Genomic DNA, 20189 nt, shown 5'->3' on the forward strand with positions numbered 1-20189 from the left:
TAAACCCTTTCCTTTCTGATTATCCATCAGGTCAACATCATCCCAATCATTGCCAAAGCAGATTCCATCTCCAAGAATGAGCTCCAGAAATTCAAGATCAAGATAATGAGCGAATTGGTCAGCAACGGAGTACAGATCTACCAGTTCCCAACAGATGATGAGACTGTGGCAGAGATTAATGGGACTATGAATGTGAGTGTGCTGTTTTTCTTTACTTCAGACTGAACCAGAAATGATGGTCTGCCAAATCAATGCACTGTGCACTAGGTGTAAGTTAACAACTAACTAACTACCAGGCACACATTATCTGGTTCAAGAGAAGTATATGGGCAGAATATAAAGGTGGCATTGCATTGCAGATTTGGCACAGAGCGCATAAACTGGCATGAACCCAAATCAGTATCCTGTATGTTGTTTGGCAGATCATAGTTTTAAAAAAATTGGCAGGCTAACTGGGGGGGAAAAATGATTTTGTGGCCAGTGTATTATACAAGAAGCTATTTTTGGCTGAGATCTGACTTTGGCAGCTTTGAAGGTGTATCATAAATGCTGCAAGTTAATTTATGTTATGCTGTTAGCTTTAATTTTTTTTTTAACTTGTTCTTGGGATGTGGGAGATGCTGGCAAGGCTGGAGTTATTGTGCATCCCTAGTTGCTAGGGAACATCAGAGAGTCAGCCATTTAGTATGGGGCTGGGTTTGCATTTGGTCCAAACTGGGTAGGGATAGCAGGTTTCCTTCCCTGATGGACAGTGACCCGGTTGGATTTTCGGGACAATCGATGAGGGTTTTTTTTTTCTGGTTCCCGTCCTCAAATTACCAAATTTATTGAATTAAATGTCACTGCTTGCTATGGTGAGATTTGAACCCTTGGCCTCCGGGTTGCTTGGCTGAGCTGGTACCATAACCATTACATTACTGTACCTCTTAATCCATGGAGTTGTTCACTAAAATTGACTGCTCTGTCCATACCAGCCTATGGTCTGTCGGTAGTTCCACAACTTTCACTGTTTCACAATACGGAAGTCACAAGAAGTTGCATACACTGGGTGGGTACTGCAGCTGACGGAAATTATAATAGCTGTTCCTTTATTTTATTTTTTAGAAAGAACTTATTTTCATGAGTTGCGGAAAGTTCTGACTAATTTACCCTGCATTTTGATAGGTCAGGTAAACCGTTAAAGGCACAGAACTAAGAACAGGGCTGGGCCAAGCAGCCCATTGATCAACCAAATCATTGCTCCGCCATTTTCACAAGCCATTACAGCTCTTGTCTTTTTAATCCCGAGTCCTAGGCTTTTTTCCATATCTGTGTCATTTAATCTGCTCGGTTGACTCTGTGTCAATGACCTGCTGGGGCAGTGTGTCTCGGGTTCGCGACACTTTTTATATGAGGAATTTTTACCTGGAGTACAGTTCTTTCATCTGGAGTATAATTACTCATGCGGTACTCCTGTTTCTATATTTGCCTAAAATCTAGCGAGCCGTGACCCCAGACTGTGTAAAGTTTGGAGCAGCCATTTTATATGGATGTAAATTAGCAGAATTTGTTAAAGAGCTTTGACTGTGAAATTACTGTGCTAAATTGACATTGTTACAGAAAAATTGCCCTTGTTTAAGCTATGCTATGTAGACCCGATTTCTTCTTTTCGTTAACTTCCTGACCAGACTGCACTGTCACAATATTTAAACTGATGGTGCATCGCAACACGGGGAAATGTTATGGACATGGTGTCACACGGCAACTCTGAAAGCAGTTGTTTTTGACAACAAAGAGTGGATAAAAGCTTAATGCGAGGTACCTGTCTACTATTTGAACAGAGCCATTAACCTGTCATCCAAAAGCAGTATTCGTCTGCTAATATCGCCAGCTGCAATTGCTAGGCTGAGGTGTCATTCTGTAGAATAAACTTCTTGTTAAATGGCATGAACTTTGGGCACTCTTTAACAGGGGATAAAAGTGACTTTATGTGGATACAGTGAAAACCAGGGTCGTTCTTGACTGACCCCTGGAGCAAAATTAAAATGTGGCACTAAGATCACGGAGAAACTGAGAGTGAACGTTGAGCGATTTTTTGGATATGTGATGTATGTCGCAGGGGTCATGACCTGCGTCACCTTTGATGAATAACTGGCTTTGCTCCTTATCGGTACCACATTGCATGTCGTGCATGTGATGATAACGCAGTGTGCATGTCATGCGCGCGGCGACGGTGGGGGTGCAGGGTGCGCGCGGCGACGGTGGGGGTGCAGGGTGCGCGCGGCGACGGTGGGGGTGCAGGGTGCGCGCGGCGACGGTGGGGGTGCAGGGTGCGCGCGGCGACGGTGGGGGTGCAGGGTGCGCGCGGCGACGGTGGGGGTGCAGGGTGCGCGCGGCGACGGTGGGGGTGCAGGGTGCGCGCGGCGACGGTGGGGGTGCAGGGTGCGCGCGGCGACGGTGGGGGTGCAGGGTGCGCGCGGCGACGGTGGGGGTGCAGGGTGCGCGCGGCGACGGTGGGGGTGCAGGGTGCGCGCGGCGACGGTGGGGGTGCAGGGTGCGCGCGGCGACGGTGGGGGTGCAGGGTGCGCGCGGCGACGGTGGGGGTGCAGGGTGCGCGCGGCGACGGTGGGGGTGCAGGGTGCGCGCGGCGACGGTGGGGGTGCAGGGTGCGCGCGGCGACGGTGGGGGTGCAGGGTGCGCGCGGCGACGGTGGGGGTGCAGGGTGCGCGCGGCGACGGTGGGGGTGCAGGGTGCGCGCGGCGACGGTGGGGGTGCAGGGTGCGCGCGGCGACGGTGGGGGTGCAGGGTGCGCGCGGCGACGGTGGGGGTGCAGGGTGCGCGCGGCGACGGTGGGGGTGCAGGGTGCGCGCGGCGACGGTGGGGGTGCAGGGTGCGCGCGGCGACGGTGGGGGTGCAGGGTGCGCGCGGCGACGGTGGGGGTGCAGGGTGCGCGCGGCGACGGTGGGGGTGCAGGGTGCGCGCGGCGACGGTGGGGGTGCAGGGTGCGCGCGGCGACGGTGGGGGTGCAGGGTGCGCGCGGCGACGGTGGGGGTGCAGGGTGCGCGCGGCGACGGTGGGGGTGCAGGGTGCGCGCGGCGACGGTGGGGGTGCAGGGTGCGCGCGGCGACGGTGGGGGTGCAGGGTGCGCGCGGCGACGGTGGGGGTGCAGGGTGCGCGCGGCGACGGTGGGGGTGCAGGGTGCGCGCGGCGACGGTGGGGGTGCAGGGTGCGCGCGGCGACGGTGGGGGTGCAGGGTGCGCGCGGCGACGGTGGGGGTGCAGGGTGCGCGCGGCGACGGTGGGGGTGCAGGGTGCGCGCGGCGACGGTGGGGGTGCAGGGTGCGCGCGGCGACGGTGGGGGTGCAGGGTGCGCGCGGCGACGGTGGGGGTGCTAGTCAGTCAGTGAGCCCTCGAGTGGCAAAGTCGGCCGTGTGGCTTTGTGTTGATGTACGTGCCTGATATTTGAGCTGGACTCTACACTCATGTGTATGGGTGAATGTATTCCTTATACTTACCACATCCGTAATGTGAGAATAAAACTCGTGAACACTCCGCAAACATGGATACCGTTGCTGTAGGACAAGGTTTCTATCTCCCTTTTAAAGCTTCGTTTAATTTCGATCAGTGTAAACTCATTGGGGCAGGAATCACTCGCAAAATAACTGTGAGCTCAACAGCACTCTCCGTTGTCTGTGGCGAAATAGAGGAGCAAGTTCCCGCGTTTGCACGAACGCAGTGAAGTGCGGAAATCCGGAACTTGCTCCTAGTGGTTCGCCGGCGATATGACAGCTTCGAATTAAAGGGACATTGCACGCTGTAATCAGAGAAATCATTGAAAAAGTACCAATTTGCTTATCTGCCCAGCTGGAAAGTAACTAATTATGCCACCAAACAGGTATGCTTATAAATACGGGTCTAAGCTAAGTTATAACTGCGTGGTAAGAGTTAATGACTGCCAAACAACTAAAAATTAACTTTTAAAAATGTGGAGTCTCATTACTACTTATTTTAATAGTTTTTGGTCATTTAAATAAAAGTCAAAAACTTTTTTTAAATTATTTCTTACCCTCTCTTTCGCTGTCTATAACTGTTTTTACATTGATTTAAGATGTTGTGCCTTTCACTTCCTGGTTTAACATTCCAAGTCTGCAGAGAAAGTGAACGCAGCTGTCAAAAAATGCTGCGACCTGTTTGGTCAAGGGGAGAGATAGATCTTCTCGTTTCCCCAGGGTCCTAGCTTTGCCTGAACTGATGCTGGGCTCTTCTCCGCTTCCTATTCGAGGAAGTCAAATAGGAAGCAGAGAAAAGACCGTGGTAAGTTTGTGGGTTAGTATAAATCTATGGACCGGCGAGCAGTGTTGTTTCACCGCTCCAAGCAGTTTCTACCCCATAGCGTGATAGTGCACTGTGACCTCAAGTGCTGCTATCAGAAAGTTTGTTGTGTTATGCCCATAATGTTGCAGTGCCTCTGAATGTAAAACACAAGTGCAGTATCCCTACTTTGTGATTGTTCCATTCTGATAGTTCTCCCATGCTTAATAATCATGGGTTCGCATACACAAATCTTTGAAAGTGGCAGGACAAGTTGATAAGACTGTTTGTTTTTTTTAAAAAAAAAGCATACAGGATCCTTGGCTTTACAAATAGAGGCATAGAGTACAAAAGCAAGGAAGTTATGCTAATCCTTTATAAATCACTGGTTAGGCCTCAGCTGGAGTATTGTGTCCCATTCCGGGCACCAAACTTTAGGAAGGATGTCAAGGCCATAGAGAGGGTGCAGAGGAGATTTCCTAGAATGGTACCAGGGATGAGGGACTTCAGTTATGTGGAGAGACTGGAGAAGTTGGGATTATTCTGTGAGCAGAGAAAGTTAAGGGGAGATTTAATAGAGGTGTTCAAAATTGTGAAGGGTTTTGATAGAGTAGATAGGGAGAAACTGTTTCAACTGGCAGCAGGGTCAGTAAACCAGAGGACACAGATTTAAGGTAATTGGCAAAAAAGTCAGGAGGGAGGTGATTTTTTTTTTAACACTGTGAGTTATGATCTAAAATGCACTGTCTGAAAGTGAGGTGGAAGCAGATTCAATAGTAACTTTTTCAGAAGGAAATTGAATGGATACATGAAAGGGAAAAATATGCAGGGCTATGGGGAAAGAGCAGGCAAGTAGGACTAATTGGATAGCTCTTTCAAAGAGTTGGCACAGGCACGATGGGCTGAATGGCCGCCTGTGCTGTATGATTTAAGATTAAAGCCAATTTGCCAGTAGGTTTTGTATTGCAAATTAGTGGCTCAAAAAGTTTTTTTTTTTTTTCCTCCTCCACATTTTATCAATGCAGTTAATATATTCACTCACTGATTTATGTATTTCAGGCACACTTGCCTTTTGCAGTAGTTGGAAGCACAGAGGAAATTAAGATTGGGAACAAGATGATGAAAGCACGCCAGTATCCCTGGGGCACTGTGCAGGGTAAGCAGGTTATATTGCATATGGGGAAGCGACAGGAGAAATCTTCACTAACCCACTAACAGACCTCCGTGACATTGCTTACAATTGAGTTATTTAGTTTTTTGCTGCCAACCAGTAATACATGTTGATGGCTTCCTCTAAATATCTAGCACAATGCAGTGCAATCAGAATCACCTTACAAAAAAAAAACTTGTGAATCCACTTTCTCATTTTGTTCTTCCCCATCTCTGACAAAAGAAAAAACATTTTGCTGAATATTAACTATAGTACATTGCATGGACAGAGGATGCACTGTTTAATAATGTGACTGGGAAGTTATTACAGGATGCAAGTGTGACACTTGTAGGAAGTACATGCCACACACAAGACTTTTAATGTACTCTAGATCTAGCCACTTCACTTTTGCTAAGATTGTGAATGTTATTTCACTGGTTGTTTATCCAGCTGCAGTGAGATTTTATGCAGCAACTCTGCAGGTTGTTTTTATGTTAAGGGTAAGTAACTCGAACATAAGAAATAGGAGCAGGAGCAGGAGTAGGCCAATCAGCCCCTCGAGCCTGCTCCGCCATTCAATAAGATCATGGCTGATCTGATCCTAACCTCAAATTTAAATTCATGTCCAATTTCCTGCCCGCTCCCCGTAACCCCTAATTCCCTTTACTGCTAGGAAACTCTTACCTGAGGAAGGAGGAAGCCTCCGAAAGCTTGTGAATTTAAAATAAAATTGCTGGACTATAACTTGGTGTTGTAAAATTGTTTACAATTCTAGGAAACTGTCTATTTCTGTTTTAAATTTATTTAATGATGTAGCTTCCTGGGGCAGCAAATTCCACAGACCTACTACCCTCTGAGTGAAGAAGTTTCTCCTCATCTCAGTTTTGAAAGAGCAGCCCCTTATTCTAAGATTATGCCCCCTAGTTCTAGTTTCACCCATCCTTGGGAACATCCTTACCGCATCCAACTCTCCTTTATTTGGTAATGTTCTCTAAGTGTCACAAAAGGGTCACTGATCCGTTGAAAAGGTTCCGCTCCCTATGGCTTGGCTATCTCCATTGGATGTGTTTAGTTGGTGATTAAGCAGTGTCTATGCTCTGATGGCTGATCTTGGCCAGGCAGTAATGGCACTACAGTTGGGCTCTTGTGTTAGAGAGAGCTAATTGTCCAGGATTCCTGCTCCAGATTGTTATCTGGCAGCCCCCTGCTGAAAGCACGTGTAAGTGAATGTTGGGTGAGGCTTTGCTGTGATGGTCCACTCACTCTGTAGGCTCACATATGAAAAAGTAGGACTTGGTTGAGGGTCTAGTGGGTACCTGGTGCCCTTAGAATGGTAGCCTACCAAGGGAGGGGGGATTTAAATAACAAATATACTTCAGAACATGATGAGTTAATGGAAGAGGCAGCATGAAGAGCATCGGGTTTCTTTGTGTTCGATACTGGCCTGTTATCATTAGGGAGTAGACTGATCTCTGAGAGAAATCCTAATTCCACCCTCTATCCATAGCATTCACCAAATCTATTGCTCGGAAAGCACAAGGAAGTGGTGCTACTTTATGGAGGGACACAGAGGGCCTTGGTAAAGGACTCCCATTAGACACGTACTGCCAATTCTTTGGAAGTATCATCTGAGCAGAATTTCAAGCCTGTTCATCCAATCTGCCAGTCTGTAGTGTCACTAATGCCAGTTTTAACCTGAGCTTTGATTTCAGCTTCCCTCATTCTGCCACTTTATGCCTTCAGCTAGAAGTGTAGGTTATTGGATGTATTCCTCTAACATGTAGATACAGTTGAGCAGGACTGTAATGGAGCATCTCTGGGCATAATGCCACACCCCACCTCCCCCAGCCCCAATACCCTCTCCCCAGCGAACATGGGGTGCTACAGCAATGGAATAAACCTGAATGAATGAATATAGGGCAGCTGCGTGGTAGCTGTTTGTTTTGCTCCACGGGAAAATGCATCTAAAGTTGTTTTATGAATTTTTTTTTTTTTTTTACAACCCTGAAACATTAAATTTGTGTTGCAGTGGAGAACGAAAACCACTGTGACTTTGTGAAACTGCGAGAGATGCTAATTCGAGTCAACATGGAGGACCTTCGGGAGCAGACCCACACCCGTCACTACGAGCTGTACCGACGCTGCAAGCTGGAGGAGATGGGATTCAAGGACACGGACCCCGATAACAAACCCTTCAGGTACAGTGCCAAGGGCGTGGTCACGAGTTTGGAGCCTCTGTACTACTTTCTGCACAAACAAGACTTCACGTAGTCCCCCTATCTCCTTCTAGAAATGTGAAGGTTGGGATTGGCATCTTAATAACCCGGAATGCTGGAAAAGTTCACCGTTCTCGAGTTAGTGCATGGACATAACTTCGGGAGACTTGACCTTCTTGAAAATTGGAGCTTTTTTTTTTCAGCCTTGTTACTGTTCCATGTAATGTTCCATTTGAGTAGAATTGCTCATGATTTTCCCCTTTTTTTTCCCCCTTCCCTCCACTGCATTTCTAGTGGGGGAAACCGGAGGTTAAATGCAGTGCTGTGTGTAGGAAATTCTAAGGCGACGAATTTAATTTCTCAAACAGAAGCAAAATACTGTGTGGAATGCTAGAAATCTGAAATAAAAACAGAAAAAAGCTGGAAAACACTCAGCAGGTCAGGCAGCATCTGTGGGGAGAGAAACAGAGTTATTAACGTTTCAGGTTGATGACTTTTCATCAGAACTGGAAGTTGGTCGGGATTAACAGTTTTCAAGCAAGTACAGAGCCAAGGAAAAGAGGGGTGAAGGAACCTCTGTGGAGGGCAGGAATGACTTTAATTTCTTGTTGGAAGCATACCAGCTAATGTTAAATTATATTCAACACTTCAGGTAGACCCATTATTCAAGGCTAAAATTCATACTTGATTGCCAAGAAATGTTAGAAAACTGCAAGAGTCACAACAGCTTGTTTGGCAGGGGGGAAACTAGTGAGCTGTGTATACTAGTGCACAAAACACAGTTTGTTTGACTTGCTCTTCTCGGATTCACGTTCTTTCTCTTTTTTTAATTCTTCTCTGTCTCTCTGCATGTTTTTTTTAACTGCTTAAAGTAAAATATTTCTTTTTTGACTGTGTTTTGGTGTTTAGCGGTGTTAAACGGCCCATGGGAACTCTGGTGTCTGATTTTGTGATATTCCCTTTGTAGCTTGCAGGAAACGTATGAAGCAAAGAGGAATGAGTTTCTCGGAGAGCTCCAGAAAAAAGAGGAGGAGATGAGACAGATGTTTGTCATGAGGGTGAAGGAGAAAGAGTCCGAATTGAAGGAAGCGGAGAAGGAGGTAAATTTTCTTGTCCTTTTTCAAAAAAAATAGCAAAATCCTCATCACGGAACACATTGTGGGAATGAAGCTGTTTCAGTGTTGGACACCTGTGGCTACAAAAAAAAACTTTACACCTTTCGCATTCTTAGGATATCCCAAAGCACTTTACAGCCAACAAATTACTTTCAAAGTGTTTTCACTGTTGTTTCGTAAGGAAACACAGCAGCTAGTTTGCACACAGCAACGAGATAAATGACTAGATAAACTGTTTTTGGTGGTGCAGGTTGAGGGATAAATGTCGAGCAGAACACAGAGAATTCCCCTGCTTCCCTTCAAAATAGTCCCCCGGGATCTTTTACCTCCACCTGAGCAGGCCGTCGTAGCCTCAGTTTAATGCCTCATCCAAATGACGGCACCTCCGACAGTGCAGCACTCCCTCAGTACTGCCCTGGAGTGTCAGCCCGGATTATGTACTCGAGTCCTGGAGTGGGGCTTGAACCCACAACCTTCTGACTGAGGCAAGAGCGCTACCCCCGGAGCCAAGGCTATACTAAAACTCTAATGCAAGTCAGGGTTACCAACAGGTCAATACTGCAGCTGCCCCTTTTGATCAGGCCCACGATGCATCTTTTAATAGAAAGAGTCTCCATCTTGATATCCATTTTAGATTTTTATATTAGGATTACAAGTGTAACTCGTTAAGTACAAAATTAATGTGCGATTTTAGTGTTTCAGGTTTTCCTTTGTATAATGTGGGCACATTATCGCAATTGATTGTAGGATCAAAAATGGTGGCAGCTCCCCCATGGTTGATTGGGTAAAAGCACCAGGTTATACAGCACCTGGGATGAGAGGGTTGTCCTATGAGGAGAGGTTGAGTAGAATGGGCTTATACTCTCTCTGGAGTTTGGAAGAATGAGAGGTGATCTCATTGAAACATAAAAGATTCTGAGGGGGTTTGACAGGGTAGATGCTGAGATGCTGTTTCCTCTGGCTGGAGTGTCCAGAACTAGAGGGCATAGTCTCAGGATAAGGGGTCGGCCATTTAAGTTTGAGATGAGGAGGAATTTCTTTGCTCAGAGGGTTGTGAATCTTAGCAATTTTCTACCCCAGAGGGCTGTGGATGCTGAGTCATTGAGTATATTCAAAGCTGAGATAGATAGATTTTTGGACTCTAGGGGAATCAAGGGATATGGGGATCGGGCGAGAAAATGGTCGAAGATCAGCCATGATCTTATTAAATGGCAGAGCAGGCTCGAGGGGCCGTATGGCCGACTTCTCCTATTTCTTATCTTCCTACAGACCACAGGTTTGCTCTGTGCTGATTCAGCTGGGGCAGCAGTTGGGGTGCTATTATTGGCTTCAAAGCCCCTGGATATGGAGGGGGACAAAAATCAGTCACGGTTTCTGCTCCTGATCACTATCAGGAGGGTAAGATCAGAGTCAACAGTGAGGCTTTCTATGGTAGAATAGCCCGGCAGCAATTGGGCTCAGGTCACCACCGGGGCGAGGTACTGGAGAGCTTCATCCATTGTGCATGCATGTATCTTAAGTTGGAATCCTTCTAACGCCTAAAGCCTGCAGTGCATCTCCTGAGTCTGAAGAGGTTTGTATAATACACATGTAGTATTAGAGTTTATCAGTAGGGCTAACTAACTTGTTGAAGGGTCCTATGTTGGGCACATCAGGATGAAAAAAAGAAACTAGAAGATAAGAGCGAGCCTGGATGATGAGATTAATGCCTTTAAACAAAGACTGCTGCTGGATTGCTTCAGTCACAGGGCCAGCATTCGGGAAGCTTATTGTATTCTTGCGTCTCTCTATCATCGCAACTTTTAAGAAGCGTATTGTTTCAGTGGATTAGCAATTTCTATTATAAATTTAATTGATTTCACTCCCAGATCGGGAACTCATTGACCACTTCAATCCCTGCCCAGCTCTCAAACACTCCTATTGCCGCCTCCTCTTCTCCCCTCCACATACTGTTCGGTCCTTGCCTTGTTCATGCTGCTTGCTCCATCCTCCCTCATTCAACCCTCGGCTCATGTGGAGCACAAACAATTGCATGGACCATTTGGGCCGAATGGCCTGTTTCTGTGCGTTACGTTCTATGTAATCCTATGTATGTAACACTTGATCTTCCCCCTCCCTTCTCCTCTCCCCATTCAGACCTTTTCTGACGCTCGACACTGGTTTTTCATTATCTCCCCTGTTCAGACTTCGTCCTACTCTGTACCAAATCTTTGATTTTTTTTTTCCTCTCTCTTTAGTTGCATGATAAGTTTGATCGTTTAAAGAAACTTCATCAGGATGAAAAAAAGAAACTAGAAGATAAGAAAAAGAGCCTGGATGACGAGATTAATGCCTTTAAACAAAGAAAGACTGCAGCTGAATTGCTTCAGTCACAAGCCCAGCAGTCGGGAAGCCAGCAAACTCTCAAGCGGGAGAAGGAGCGGAAAAAGTAAGCACTTTTTTATATTTAAAAAAAAACTTAATTTTTTTACACTTTATTTCTCCATTATTTTTGATGTCCAGAGTCCGATCACCACCACTTTATTTTATTTATATCTATTTTTGACATGTTCAGCAGATAGTTTAACCTATTGAGAACAGTTAGGTTTCCATTCTGTGTTCCACATCAAACTAAGCATGTATTTGTGTGTTACTGAAATGCGCCGTTATCCATAAAGGGTCTCTCTCTGGTGGTGGATGAAATTACATGTATGTATCTATCTATCTGCGGTATCGCATTGGTGCAGCTCACCAATAGGAAAAAAGTTTGCATAATTCTCTCTCCCAATTATTTCATAAGAAATAGGAGCAGGAGTAGGCCATACGGCCCCTCGAGCCTGCTGTGCCATTCGATAAGATCATGGCTGATCTTCTACCTCAACTCCACTTTCCCGCTCGATCCCCATATCCCTTGGTTCCCTTAGAGTCCAAAAATCTATCCATCTCAGCCTTGAATATATTCAATGACTCCGCATCCATAGCCCTCTGGGGTAGAGAATTCCAAAGATTCACAACCCTCTGAGTGAAGAAATTTCTCTTCATCTCAGTCTTAAATGACTGACACCTTATCCTGAGACTATGCCGCCTAGTTCTAGACTCTCCAGCCAGGGGAAACAACCTCTCAGCATATACCCTGTCAAGCTCTCCCGGAATCTTTTATGTTTCAATGAGATCACCTCTCATTCATCTGAACTCGAGAGTATAGGCCCATTCTACTCAATCTCTCCTCAAAGGACAACCCTCTCATCCCAGGAATTAATCTAGTGAACCTTTGTTCCATCCCCTCTAAGGTATATCCTTCCTTAGATCAGGAGACCAAAACTGTACACAGTATTCCAGGTGTGGTCTCACCAAAGCCCTGTACAATTGCAGCAAGACTTCCTTACTCTTGTACTCCAACTCCCTTGCAATAAAAACCAACATACCATTTGCCTTCCTAATTGCTTGCTAACTACTTATGTTTCTTGTAAGAGGACACTCAAACCCCTCTGAACACCAACATTTAATAGTTTCTCGCAATTTAAAAGATATTCTGTTTTTCTATTCTTCCTACCAAAGTGAATAACCTCACATTTCACATTATACTCCATCTGCCATCTTCTTGCTCACTCACGTAACCTATCCATATCCGTTTGCAGACTCTTTGTGTCCTCCTCACAGTTTACGTTCCCACCTAGCTTTGTATCGTCAGCAAACTTGGATACATTACACCCGGTCCCTTCATCTAAGTCATTAATATAGATTGTAAATAGCTGAGCCCAAGCACTGATCCTTGCAGCACCCCACTAGTTACAGCCAGCCAACCTGAGAATGACCCGTTTATTCCTACTCTCTGTTTTCTGTCCATTGACCAATCCTCTATCCATGCTAATATATTACCCCCAACCCCATGAGCCCTGATCTTGCATGATAACCTTTTGCATGGCAACTTATCGAATGCCTTTTGAAAATCCAAATATATTTCATCCACTGGTTCCCCTTTATCTATCTTGCTAGTTACATCCTCAAAAAGAACTCCAGTAGATTTGTCAAACACAATTTCCCTTTCATAAAACTGTGTTGACTCTGCCTAATTATATTATGATTTTCCAAGTGCCCTGTTACCACTTCCTTAATAATGGATTCCGGCATTTTCCTGACGATTGATGTCTTGGCCTGCAGTTCCCTGTTTTCTCTCTCCCTCCTTTCTTGAATAGCGGTGTTACATTTGCTACCTTCCAATCCACTGGGACTGTTCTAGAATCTAGGGAATTTTGGAAGATCACAACCAATGTATCCACTATCTCTGCAGCCACCTCTTTTAGAACCCTGGGATGTAAGCCATCAGGCTCAGGGGATTTATCGTCTTTTAGTCCCCTTAATTTCTCCAGTACTTTTTCTCTACTGATATTAATTACTTTAAGTTCCTCACTCTCATTAGCCCCTAGGTTCCCCACTATTTCCGGTATGTTTTTTTGTGTCTTCTACTGTGAAGACAGATACAAAATATTTGTTTAATTATGTCTGCCATTTCCTTATTCCCCATTATAATTTCTCCTGTCTCGGCCACTAAGACACCCACATTTTCTTGCGCTACTGTCTTCCTTTTTACATACTTATAGAAGCTCTTACAATCTGTTTTTACATTTCTTGCTAGTTTACTGTCATATTCTATTTTCTCCCTCAATCAATGTTTTGGTCATCCTTTGCTGGTTTCTAAAGCTCTCCCAATCCTCAGGCTTACTACTATCCTTGGCAGCATTATAAGCCTCTTCTTTTAATCTGATGCTATCCTTAACTACTGTTAGGGGGTCTCTAAACTACTCCCACCAGTGTTCTCTGCCCCTTGTTATTTCCTAGCTCCACCCATTGTGATTCTACTTCCTGATCTTCTGAGCTAAGATCCTTTCTCACTACTGTCTATCTCATCCTTTATTATCAGGGCTACCCCCACCCCCTCACTTTTCCATTTTGCCTATCTTTTTGAACAGTCAAGAACCCTGGAATATTTAGTTCCCAACCCTGGTCACCCTGCAACCACGTCTCAGTGACAGCTACTAGATCAAACCCATCTATCTCTATTTTTGCCATTAATTTGTCTATCTTGTTATGAATGCTTTGTGCATTCAGATAAAACACTTTTAATTTTAACTTTTACTATTTTATCCTGATTTGACCTTATTCACTGATGCACTGTCAGCGCTGAACTCTCTGTCCCTTCCTGTCACACTCTGCTTATCTTTACCCAGACTGCTACACTGCTCTATGGCCTTGACTTTTCTCTTTTTAGATTTATAAATTTCCCTTTACCTGAACCGCACCCCTATCTACAGCCCTAGTTACTTGATTCGCCAGGACACTGGTCCCAGCCCGGTTTAAGTGGAGCCTGTCCCAACGGAACAGCTCCCTCTTCTCAGTACTGGTGCTAATGCCCCATGAATCGAAACCCCTGTCTCCCACACCACTCTGAGTCATGCATTTAACTCTCTGATCTGCTTGACCCTATGCCAATTTGTGTGTGGTTCAGGTAGTAATCCAGAGATTATTGCCTTTGTGGCTGCTTATTAATTTAGACCTAGCTCCTCAAACTGTCTCAGCAGAACCTTATTCTTAGTTCTACCTATGTCGTCGCTTCCTCCGTGGACCATGACAACTGGATCCTCATGCTCCAAGTTCTTTTCCAGCTGCAAGGAGATATCCTTAACCCTGGCACCGGGCAGACAACACAGCCTTCGGGACACCCAGTCATGGCTGCAGAGAACAGTACCTAGCCCCCTGACTATACTCTCCCCTACCACTATCGCATTCCTTTTTACTCCCTCCACTGGAATGGCCTCCTATACCATGGTGCTGTGGTCAGTTTGCCCATCCTCCCTGCAGTCTTTGTTCTCATCCACACAGGTAGCAAGTACCTCGTACCTGTTGGACAAGGTCAAAGGGCAGAGGCTCCTCCATCATAGCACCCTGGGTCCCCATACCGGCCTGACTCAGTCACATCCTCCTGTCCCTGACCAAATCGAAACAACTACCTAACTTAAAGGGTGTGACTGCCTCCTGGATCAAAGTGTCCAGATAACTCTTCCCCCTCCCTGATGCATCGCAATGTCTGCAGCTCGGACTCCAGCTCAACAACTCTGAGCCGAAGTTCCTCGAGTTGCAGACACTTACTGCAGATGGGATTGTCTGGGATCACACTGCTCTCTACAAACTCCCACAGTTACGACACACCACCTGCACTGCCGTCACTATCTAATCTTGTTTTATTTAATTAGTCAAAGTTTTTATTCATTCGATATTTTTAGTTTTATTAACTAATTTATTTAGTTTGCTATTAATTTAATAAAGTAATAGTTTTAGTTTCCCAGCTCTTACTTTAAATCACTGTCCCAGCTTAGAGAACAAAATCCCCTTTTATGTTTTCACAGCTTTATCTCAGAACAGTGCATTTCAGATAGAGTGGGCTCCTGATAATTGGGTGATTTCGTTTCTTAGTTAGTTAGTGAGGGCACCTGTAGTCAATTTTGACTCTGTGTTCAGTGTTCGAGACTGACACCACATTAGTTAATAGCTATGTGACTTTATTTAGCACAAGTAAGAATCAATACCTTACAGTATTTAAGCAGCAGTTTACAAAGTACAATTGAGAATTATATTGCCCCGTCGTCCTTTGGGTAGAAGGCGCGACCTTGTTCCCTGTTCCTTCATGCACGTGTTCTCGTTTACCTGCCTGGTACTTTTTTCTTTTGTCCTCTACCCCGAGTCTGAGTAGGAGCTGGCTACTTATACACTGAGTTAACCCCTAGCCTCCCTTTTCACTGCAGCAAACCACTTATAGATGGTTCCCTTATCAGCACTTTTAGGGGACAATCAATCGTTCTTCCATGATTCTAGAATGTAGTTGCTTAGCGACATGTTCGGACATACAGGCCCATCCTTTGTTTCACTGTTTTTTGCCTCGGATAGCATGGTTGTACGTTTTTAACCACTAGTATTATTGCACTATGGCTGGTTCCTGTTGTTCCTCACCCACAATCCCGTTAGGTCTAACCCTTTGAATTCCTCATACGTTTGTGTGAAAACTATATTTCCTTACAGTCCCCACCTTGAGGCAGAGAAGGTCCGGCTCTTGAGTCCTCACACCAATCCTATTTTCCTCTGAGCAAAGCTGTGGTTTCTATACAAAAGCAAGGAAGTCATGATTAACCTTTATAAAACACTAGTTCGGCCACAACTGGAGTATTGTGTCCATTTCTGGGCACCGCACTTTAGGAAAGATGTGAAGGCCTTAGAGCGGATTTACTAGAATGACTCCAGGATGAGGGACTTTAGTTACGTGGATAGACTGGAGAAGCTGGGGTTGTTTTCCTTGGAACAGAGAAGGTTGAGAGGAGACTTGATGGAGGTATTTAAAATCATGAAGGGTCTAGACAAAGTAAATAGAGAGAAACTGTTCATATTGGCGAAAGGGTCAAGAACCTGAGAACATAGATTTAAGGTGATTAGAACATAAGAACATAAGAAATTGGAGCAGGAGTAGGCCAATCGGCCCCTCGAGCCTGCTCCGCCATTCAATAAGATCATGGCTGATCTGATCCCAACCACAAATCTAAAGAACACAAGAAGTCGGAGCAGGACCCGGCCACACAGCCCCTGGGCCCTCTCCGCCACCCACAGGGCATTGACCGATCCGAACTCAGCTTCATGTCCAATTTCCTGCCCGCTCCCCATAACCCCTAATTCCCTTTACTTCTAGGAAACTGTCTATTTCTGTTTTAAATTTATCTAATGATGTAGCTTCCACAGCTTCCTGGGGCAGCAAATTCCACAGACCTACCACCCTCTGAGTGAAGAAGTTTCTCCTCATCTCAGTTTTGAAAGAGCAGCCCCTTATTCTAAGATTATGCCCCCTAGTTCTAGTTTCACCCATCTTTGGGAACATCCTTACTGCATCCACCCGATCAAGACCCTTCACAATCTTATATGTTTCAATAAGATCGCCTCTCATTCTTCTGAACTCCAATGAGTAGAGTCCCAATCTACTCAACCTCTCCTCATATGTCCGCCCCCTCATCCCCGGGATTAACCGAGTGAACCTTCTTTGTACTGCCTCGAGAGCAAGTATGTCTTTTCTTAAGTATGGAGACCAAAACTGTATGCAGTATTCCAGGTGCGGTCTCACCAATACCTTATATAACTGCAATTATGTCATGTCACCTTTGGCAAAAGAACCAAAGGTGACATGAGGAAAAACTTCTTTACGCAGTGAGCGGTTAGGATCTGGAATGCACTGCCCAAGGGGGTGGTGGAGGCAGATTAATCGTGGCTTTCAAAAGGGAACTGTATAAGCATTTGAAAGGAAAAAAATTGCAGGGCTACGGGGATAGGGCGGGGCAGGGGGACTAGCTGGATTGCTCTTGCACAGAGCCGGCACGGACTCGATGGGCCGCATGGCCTCCTTCCGTGCTGTAACCTTTCTATGATTTCTGAAGTCTGCTGTCTACAGTTGACTTTCGGCAGGGTCCGCTTCACACATGTTAGTAGTATGATTAAAACAATTATCATGATCCCCTGGACGAGCACAAAGCCATGAGAGTAATCTTAACCATGGATTCTGCCCGACATTATACACTATTTCCCATGATTCGTGACTCGAAAGGGCAGATGTCCCCTTTTCAATGTTAACGTTTTGTTTCAGTCTCTCAATCGTAATCTCCAACAGCCACATGGCCTTATCTAACGTTCTCATCTTGTCAGTGTTACATACCTATCTGAGCTATTTGTTCTTCTGATCTAAGTGGGCTGTGGGCTTCCAACTGTCCCAAGAGCTGTTGAAGTTGCACATACGCATCTCTGGTCTTATCTCCTAGTCGTAAATTATCCCACTCCCATGCTGGCTCTGTGTTAAACATCTTCAGATGAACCGTACCACATAGCGTGACTACCTCATCCTTTATCTCCTGACTTACAAGCTGCTTTTGTTCACACCGAGACAGCAACTTTGTCTCCCCCAGCACCGCCGTCTTGCCCTAGACATTATGTGAGATGGGATACTTGACTATACTCAATTTAAACCATATTCTTACATCTCTCATCCTTTGAACCTGAATGGAAACCTCGCTGGGTCAATTTTCACCTTACCCCCTAACTTACTTCTCTGATCACCTTGAGTTACATTTTATTACATAAACACACATAGAAATATATATGTTGCTTCTAAATTTCATTTAAGAGCATAAGAGATAGGAGCAGGAGTGGGCCATTCGGCCCCTCGAGCCTGCTCCGCCATTTAATGAGATCATGGCTGATCTGATTTTTACCTGAACTCCACTTTCCTGCCCTTTCCCCATACCCTTTGACCCCCTTGCTGATCAAAAATTTGTCTAACTCCGCCTTGAATGTATTCAATGACTCAGCCTCCACAGCTTTTTGGGGTAAAGAATTCCAAAGATTCACGACCCTCTGGGAGAAGAAATTCCTCCTTATTTCTGTCTTAAACGGGCGACCCTTTATTCTGAGACTGTGCCCCCTAGTTTTAGAATCCCCCCATGAGGGGTAACATCCTCTCAGCATCTACCTCAGAATCTTGTACGTTTCAATAAGGTCTCCTCTCATTCTTCTAAACTCCAATGAGTATAGACCCAACCTGTTCAATCTTTCCTCATAAGACAACCCTTCCATAGGAATCAACCTAGTGAACCTTCTCTGAACTGCCTCCATTTGGTTAATATTACGCATTGTGATGTAGACAAAGAAAATCATAATACACTGCACAAAAAAATTTACAGTGTACCATATTATCAAGAAATCAAGGACTTAAAATATTTGCCAGCTCTCTTACTAATATCCATCTTGCAGATATTTTTCATCAGTTGTCCCAATTTCATTGTTAACTCAAAGGAAGCTAACCCTGAATTTTGGAAGTCCAAATTTTTATGTCCCTCTTTATTTTAATTTCAATCCCTCTTCTAGGTACCAATGTTTGACTCTATCCTGATTGTTTCATTAAGTAATCGGTTTCCCTATGGAGCATGAGTCAGTGCCTTGCTTAAAAGATTTTCTCACTCTCCTGGGCCACGTTAACCATTTCATGTCGTGCTGTTGTCAAGTAACTGAGCATGTCTGAGATCTGTTCTTCAGTGCATCTTCATGTATTTCCACATACCGGTTGCCTCACACGCAACATATCATAACTTTTTTTTGGCCAGTTTCTTTTTCCCCATGGTATTGGCGAACGTGTTTTCCATGGCACACGTCATATGTCCAGTAAGATTCAATCCTGTAAGAGCAGCTGCTCTGTTTTTAAAAAGTGGTTCCAATAGCTCACCAGGCCATAGGCCTTTGTAATCATGTTCTTCATCCTAGTCTCTGTTTCCAATTGATGGCAACGTACATTTGTATCTTTCATGTCCACTGTAGCCATTCTTGGGTTTTCAGGTTATCTTATCAAAAGATCGGGGGTTGTCTGGAGGTCTTTGCTTATCTCCCCCTGCAGGGTCCTGATGTCTCCGGTTGGCTATCAGATGCAGTTTTCTCATTGTTCAGTATAGGCAAGGACACAAATATCTCCACAAGAAAGCTATCAATTTACTATTCTCAACTACACTTTCCTGACTTTCACATGATTGTACATTTATACCAGATTGATATCTTTTGGTAAATCAAGCCCAGGTTAATGACTTTAGAGAAATTCCCATTTGGTGGTGTAATTTCTCTGTTTCTATCTTATATTCTCAATCACTTCCTCTCTCCAGTTTTACACATCCCATTATATTACCTTTTCATCTCATTCATGAGCCCTGGAGGAACTTTATTGTCCAATACAGTATTTACAGTCTGGTCCAGTATCTTAATACATTTTTGTTTTTTATTTAAATTCTTCTTGAATCGCGTTTCATTATCCCAATTTGAGAGCAGTATTGTTGGACTGACAGGACTTGTCAATGTACAATTTTATTTCCCCCCAAAATACTTTGTTCCTTGATACACAGCATTGGTTGGGAACCATTTAGACTGGACGCATTTTATTTTAAAATATAATTTGATTATCCCCTTTAAACTACAGGTAAATTTTCCCCTCGAGTGCTTGAACAGCAGCTCATATCAATTTAATCTTATCAATTCCAATTTCAGAAGTCAGTTATGTCCAGGTTTTGTGATTTTTACGGTAGAGACAGAAGTGCTTATAATTACTTTTGGATGTAACTCCCATATCTACCCCCTCCTCGAGCACTCTGTCTCGGAAAATAACAAATAATCCTGAATTGGTTAAAACCAAGCCTTTGAGAGGCAAGCTGTCAGTCCAAATCGTCACCACGTTGTGATAGTGGATATCTGCCGATGTCTGCAGATAAGATCTTAAATTCTTCACACCACTGGATGTTTCCTTCAACATTTCTCCAACGAAGGTAGCTCTGTGACTTTGTGAAGCCACTTTTATGACAAAGAGCTACTCTTGGTAATC

The 20189-nt window shown here is 44.8% G+C and overlaps 1 protein-coding gene across 4 annotated transcripts in view; it reads left to right on the top strand.

Annotated features, from left to right (window-relative positions):
• The window catches only part of LOC137333108 (septin-6), an 81387-nt gene that overhangs the window by 51451 nt on the left and 9747 nt on the right, over positions 1 to 20189 (top strand). For all 4 annotated transcript variants that reach the window (XM_067997253.1, XM_067997254.1, XM_067997252.1 and 1 more), the window contains exons 5-9: positions 31 to 192; positions 5349 to 5445; positions 7469 to 7637; positions 8623 to 8755; positions 11008 to 11198. In XM_067997253.1, coding sequence (XP_067853354.1) covers positions 31 to 192; positions 5349 to 5445; positions 7469 to 7637; positions 8623 to 8755; positions 11008 to 11198 — 752 coding nt within the window. The remainder of the gene's footprint in view (positions 1 to 30; positions 193 to 5348; positions 5446 to 7468; positions 7638 to 8622; positions 8756 to 11007; positions 11199 to 20189) is intronic.

This window comes from Heptranchias perlo, chromosome 15 (genome assembly GCF_035084215.1).
Source record: "Heptranchias perlo isolate sHepPer1 chromosome 15, sHepPer1.hap1, whole genome shotgun sequence".
Taxonomy (NCBI): Eukaryota; Metazoa; Chordata; class Chondrichthyes; order Hexanchiformes; family Hexanchidae; genus Heptranchias; species Heptranchias perlo.